General features: G+C 47.2%; 1 protein-coding gene across 1 annotated transcript in view; it reads left to right on the top strand.

The window, feature by feature from the left end:
* The first annotated feature begins 1,529 nt into the window (after positions 1 to 1,529).
* LOC119375284 (uncharacterized) overlaps positions 1,530 to 6,609 on the top strand; it is a 91,086-nt gene continuing 86,006 nt past the window's right edge. The window contains exon 1 of the mRNA XM_049410771.1: positions 1,530 to 1,776. Coding sequence (XP_049266728.1) covers positions 1,710 to 1,776 — 67 coding nt within the window. The 5' untranslated portion in view covers positions 1,530 to 1,709. The remainder of the gene's footprint in view (positions 1,777 to 6,609) is intronic.

Genomic DNA, 6,609 nt, shown 5'->3' with positions numbered 1-6,609 from the left:
GACCGGACGGGTAACGCGTTCGCTTCGTAATGGCCAGACGAGAAAGAAAGCACGATTACGCCTGCATCGAAGCCGGCTCCGCTGTCCGACTGCCCTCTTTTTCTCTTCTTCCTCGCGCAATGCTGCAGTGTTATATAGTCGACGCTTATATACTGAGCCACGCGCCGAGGTAGCGGCTTCGTGCGTAAGCGTCTCGTGGTTGCGGGCAGGTTTATAGCAGATCTTCCTCCTCCTCTTCGAAGGCTCGGTGATCTCGGAAATAACGGCGAAAGTCGGCGGTAAGTGAGCCTACTCGAGACGGCTGAAGAAGAAGTGGGGTGGGTAGCCCAGGCACCTATACTGCGTGGGATGGTGAGGCTACTGCGGAGGAGTGCGGCGATCACGTGACCCCATGTGTTCCAATGGGAGCAGCCCGTGCACCCCCCACTCCAAACGATGGCAAAGAGTCTCTCCATGGCGGAAACGGGCCGTCGCGGCGACTCGAAGGCGGCGTCGCCCCTCCGAAAATTGGGTCAGCGTTCCAGCGGCGCGGAATCAGCAAAGAAAAGCGAAACCGAACCGAAAGGAAAATACAGAATAAGAGGAAAGAAGGAGGTGGAAGGGAAGAAGAAATGCAGAAGCGAATAGAAGTAAAAGGAAGAAAGAAAAGTCTTGAGAAGGCTTGGGAACGTTCTCCAGAGGGTTTTTTTTGGGGGGGGGGGGAGGAGGGAGTCGCAAAGAAGGTAGAAATAAAAGATGGTGGAAGGGGGTTGGAACTGACTTGAGGAAAAGCAGTTCCCACAGTATACTAGGCCGCAGAGAGCCGTGTGCGGGAGCACAACTTGCGCACATACGCACCTTCGTCGCTTTCGGAGGAGGCTTACGCTCGACCAAGAAATAGTGACCGAGAGGGAAAGCGAGAGAGAGAGAGAAAGAGAGAGAAGGCCAATAGAGACAAGAAAGTTTCTGTTCTGTTTTGCTTCTTCTTCGGGGCGGTCTTATTTCATTCGCATTAGCTTGTACATTTTTTCTTTGGCTTCGCGGTTTAGGAGCGAACCAGGAGTGCCATCAGAGGCTGCCAGGAGCACAGTAGAAAACAAGCGCGCTCGTGAGACTGCCGGTTTGACGACTGCCTCCCTGCTAAAACGCGCTCACTTGTCATCGGCCGAGAAACAGAGGCGTTCTCTGGAGGGTTCGCTCGTGCAAGCTGTACACGCCAGTGGTGAGAGGTCTTTTGACTTCGAGCGCCTTGCACGTGATCTCGCGACTGTCCTGGGGCTACCTTCGTGGGCAGTCGTCGGCTAAAATAGACGGCGAAGGAGAGAGAGAGAGAGTAAAGTCTTCGGTTCTGAAATAGCAGCCTCTCCTGAGCGACTATCGGCTGGTCCTTACGGAAAGAAAGAGTGTATTCTTCTGAACCGACCACAGACATCAGACTTCGGAGGACACAGCGACCATAGTTCATCCCCGGAGGAGGACCTTGCCTGACTGCCGAGTTCCAGTGGCGGAAGAACCTAGAGAAAACCAAGCTGCTGGTTGTTTGGTGGTGTCTTTCTTTTTGTTGTCATTCAGTGAACGGAAGGCTGTTTTCTTGTGCAAGCCATACAAGGATTACGTGTCTGCGGTGAGACTACGCCTGGATTCGCCAGGTTCGCTGGCGTGGTGTGCTCAGCAGCAAAGGCTTCCGGGAAGCCGCCCACGGGTTGAACCTGTGTCTTCTCTGAGTGACGATGGCTTCTGTGGTCCGCGTATCAGAGGGCGTCGCCATGGTCCTCATATCCACCCTCGTACTCATTGGTAAGTTTCAGAATGGCCGTTACGTTTCTTCAACGGTGCTTTTACTGCAACCACGGTGCGCTGTGTTGACTACTGCACATCGCGTTTCTGTATTGTCCTAAAAGCATCATGATACTTGCAGTGTAGTTTAACCATTGCTTGCTAACCACTCTGTTCTGGTCTGTCTCGCCGTCAGGGGCTCGTGTACGACCCGCATCGTCTCTCTCTTTTCGGGAGCGATAACACCTGCGCTAAAAAAGTAACGCTTCCTTGTGGTGTACGTAAGGGTTTCCTTTATCGACCTCAATATCGAATGCCCGCTCCGTCGTTATCTGCGCGCCACATCTCTGGCGGAAATTGATTTCCACGGAAACCGCATCTGGAGTGTACCCTGTACACCGTTGAGGTAAGTCGACGTCGTAACCAGGTCTTTTTCCCTATCGAAACGAGAGATGTTACGTGAGGAGACATTTACTTTACGTTGGTTAGAATAGACGTAAATGTATCGGAATTGAACACATGCTTTAAAGATGTGGGTCTGGATGAAAGACAAACGGGGTACATCCTGGTGCATGTCCTGTATCTGGGACGATTAGAGATAACAAAAAGTGACTAATGTAAACAGTGATGAAAAGGTGATCTCTCGATGTAAAGGTCCATAGTAGGTTTGTTTATCTTACAAAGTATGATAAAAGAACGTTGACAGTACTCAATGATTTGGCCTCACATTGAATTAATGCAGCAATGGAATCGGTATGTGATTGTGTTGGAAGCTTAAGGGGTTTAGTGATGTGCCGCTTGCGCATGTGTGTAAGAAAAGCTTCGATTAATTCGGAGGTAAATTTTCCTGAAACCTATTCGGACGGGCTTCATATAAACAAAAAAGAAAGGTGTGGGCAGAAGAGGTTGGCCATGATGTTGCGAAATATCTACAGAGACTGCGCAATAGATTTAGTTGGATGTGTCATGTAAAAAAAAATCTGGTAAAATCACGTTATTTTCATGCAGGCTAAGTTCAATCTGCGGGGGCTGTTGTCAAATGCGTGTTTACAGTGAACTTTACAAGAACGTCGAACTAGTAACGCTGCCAGTTCATCCCACTCCATGGTTAAATCAATACTGACTATATGGCGACATGAAATTCAGTCGTCTTTTATTGAGTTGTCTGATTGGTTCGGCGCAACACATGAATGTCCATACAAGCACAAAAATGCTGAACAATGCAGGAGGGAGATCCTAAGAAACGTTCTTTCGTACAAACACTTCGTGCGTTAGCTACTATAATGAAAATCTGACGTGTGAAATACATGGCGACATCTCAAGATAAGCTGCTACATCGCCTCGCACGCGGTATATTGTCATAAAATGGAAAGTTCTGCGAGTTGGAATACTGACATGGTTGAGGCAGCACTGAAGAATGAAGACTTAGACGTCTCTCAGCGCTGAATCGACCATGCTACATAATCATTATGCAGCTTTCAATTCGTGAATGTATCGCTTGGCCGGGCACGCGTCCCCATATCGCACGAGCACGTTGACCGCAAGATTATTGGCATTGTAAAAATGGATTCATTAAGTGAATCATGCTTACCTTACTTGAAGAATGCTACACGTTACAAAATTGCCGTTCGCTTACACAATGTCGACACATTCTGCTTCTCGGTGACGATGATGTTCGTTATCGAGTCCATTCACCTTAGCCAACTGTTGCAAATAGCCTCGCGAAAAAAATACTTGCGGGTAGCCTGTATAGGCGTTATTCAGCCAAAATTGCAGAGGCATCCATCTTCTAGTTATGTTCACAAGAGTCTGTAGTGTGGAAACCTGAAGAAGTTTCATGGGCTGTGAAAATAATTTTTTTTTGCGATAATATAATGTGACATTCATCACACCCACCGTGTGATTGAGCCTCCCCGCAGACATCATTTCTTTGCTGTCGGAAATGATTTTATTGCGTCGAACATTCGCAGCTGAGTTTCTGCACTGCAAGAGTTGTAACATTAAAAAAAAAAGGACACCGATAGCCTACAACATACACCGATAGACTACAAGAGATTACGTAATTAATGCACACGGAACTCACTAGTCGTCCTCAACATTGCCTATTCGAAAAACGTGACGGAATATATGAGTACGACATAAGGTCACTGCGCTTTGGTCTCGAAGACTATTAAGAGCAAGCGTAACAGGCAAGACTACACACCACATGAACGCAATCTCGAGACGTGAAAAACAAAAGTATGTGTACTCTGAGCAGGGTCACAGCCTGAGGATATTTTCGGGGGGCGGGGGGAGTTTGTGTATGTTCGTGTGTGTTTGCGTGTGCGTACACACACACACACACACACACACACACACACACACACACACACACACACACACACACACACACACACACACACACACACACACACACACACACACACACACACACACACACACACACACACACACACACACACACACACACACACACACACGCTCGGTAGCCCTTAATTAACGCATCTCATTCCGCAAGTACAGTGTTTCATTGTGAATGCTACGTACACAGCCCTTGTCAAAAGAAACGAAGCACGTATTGAAGTTAAGCGTTGCAGAACAACCGGCGCCTTGGCCGCCTTGTGTCACGCATGTGAAGTTTTTAAATGTTCGAATGTTCCGGAGAGGGAGAACTGTCCTTTCTAGGGCTTCCCAGAAGTACGGATGAAAGAGAACAGCGGCCCGATGTCCTGGGGCCAGTTGCGATTGTACGTGAAAGGGCTTGCAGTCTTTTGGACAAGCGCTGACTTTCTGAAAGTAACACTGCCTTAGGAGGCCCGTTTACGCCAAATACGTTGTTGACTCCCCACTGTATACGGCTGAAAACTTCACTGCACGGTTCGACACTACCTTAACTGTTAAGTGAAGTTCCGCATGTGTCCTAAAGTCAGTTGCTACCACGCGCGCGGTGGCTTGGCCTCTGTTGAACACGCGCTGGGTTTCTCAAATTGATACTATATATGAGGTGGCCAGTTTGTAACAATTATATTGTAAATTTGCTCTCTGTCTGCCTGAACATTTCGGCAAAGTATCGAGGTGCACGGATACCGTCCAGAAATCTTCACAGTGCTCTGCGGAAAACGTGATTCAGGATTATGAGTTCATATTGCAGCTCTGCCCATAGGGTATCACGCCTTCTACGCAACTGAAGATGAAATATTAAAGGAAATGTTGCCTTAGGTCGAGGAGTGTTGCTACACGGAGTGCAGAACGCGACGCTATACGATTTCGGCGGTGCGTCCGCACGCAGCAGGGTAGAAGCTGCAGAGAAAGATTCTTGGAGATATGAATGAAGCAGGTGCACTCACTGCATGGCTTTAATACAACCCGCGCGTCAGATGTTGCGTAACTTGCGGAGCTGTTGTTTTTTATGCGTTCCCTTCTATCTAGTCGATCCACTGAGTCTTCTACAGCTCAAGGTTTAGCTGCCACGGTACGAGACTACTACTGTGAAATCCAAAGGGGCTTCTGAAAATACCTTTCATCCTTAATTTGAAGAAATAGAAGACCACAAGGGTTTTAAGTATCAAATTATTTTTCACATATAAAAAAAAATACAGGGTTAGTATATGTGATTGCACCGAGATCATTTTTCTCCTTCTGACAGAATATATGTAGAAAAGGGCTCGCGGTGGTTGAAAAAAAAAAGAACAAACTTCTTTCCAGTTCGGTACGTACAATGCAAAGTGGAACTCTCCTGCAGAACAGCATGTAATTCAGTAAAAGGTGACAGCTTTACCGCACTCATTGGCTGAATAACAACACCAAGTTTAAACGCTTGGTAAGTGCTCGTTTTTCTAGAGTCGGAATGTTCCATTAATCACAATAACCCTGCCTGTAGCCATCATCGGATATCCGAATAAGTTTCGCATAGGTTCTAGAATTAAGTACCCTTATTTCAAACGAATTGTTGTACTTCTATTCACAAATATTGATGCCACGTTCTCATTTGAACGAAAGAAGAACGGATCGAGGGACCCGTTTTTGTTAGGCTCAACCATATGAAAGCCAAGGAAAGCGTAGGAGCAGTTATCTGCTTTCTTTAAGTGTTTTAATTATTAGATAAAGAGAAATAAACATAGGCGTGCGCAGGGTTCCCCATCATGGGGGGGGGGGGGGGGTCGAAGGTTTACGCAGCGCCCTTCCACCCTACTAAGCCAATGTAAGGGGCAGATTTTGCGCCCCCCCCTCTTAGGTGATTAGGGGGGTGCCCCCCCCCCCCTCCGCCCTCTGTGCGTACGCCTATGGAAATAAAAGATGACGAAAAAAAGAACCTGCCGCAGGTCGAAACCGAGTCCTCAACTTTCGTATCCGCCCTCACAATTCGTAGTCAATTCGTTTTACGCTACTGACTTTCTCAGCAGTGATCATTAGTATGGTATAGTATGATGAACTTTTTTGGGTCCTGAAGATCAACACTTAGGTTGACGCAGGCGGCTCCCACGCCGGGGCAGTAAGGTTTCACCTTACCGCCGTATCATGGGCCTTCTGGACGGCTTGTACTTGATCTGAAATAGCTCCACTGTGAAGGACTCTTTGCCACCAGTCTCTTTCCTTGTCACAGTCTGTGAAAGCCACAGGACACGGCCAAAGCATATGATCCAGAGTAATGATGCCATTACACTTCTCGCAATTGATTTGTAACTCTTTCTGGGTATATTTTGCCACTACCTAAATCCAAACTTTATTAGTGATCATTAGTACATTGTATTAATTCAAAAGATACACCAGGACTTGTGTGGACGCTGAATGAGACGTAATGAGGTGCACCGTGTCCTCTAGTGGTTAATTGAAAAGAGAAATTGCAGCGAAATA

Source organism: Rhipicephalus sanguineus, chromosome 11, assembly GCF_013339695.2.
Source record: "Rhipicephalus sanguineus isolate Rsan-2018 chromosome 11, BIME_Rsan_1.4, whole genome shotgun sequence".
NCBI lineage: Eukaryota > Metazoa > Arthropoda > Arachnida > Ixodida > Ixodidae > Rhipicephalus > Rhipicephalus sanguineus.
This window is presented reverse-complemented; position numbering and strand designations above follow the sequence as displayed.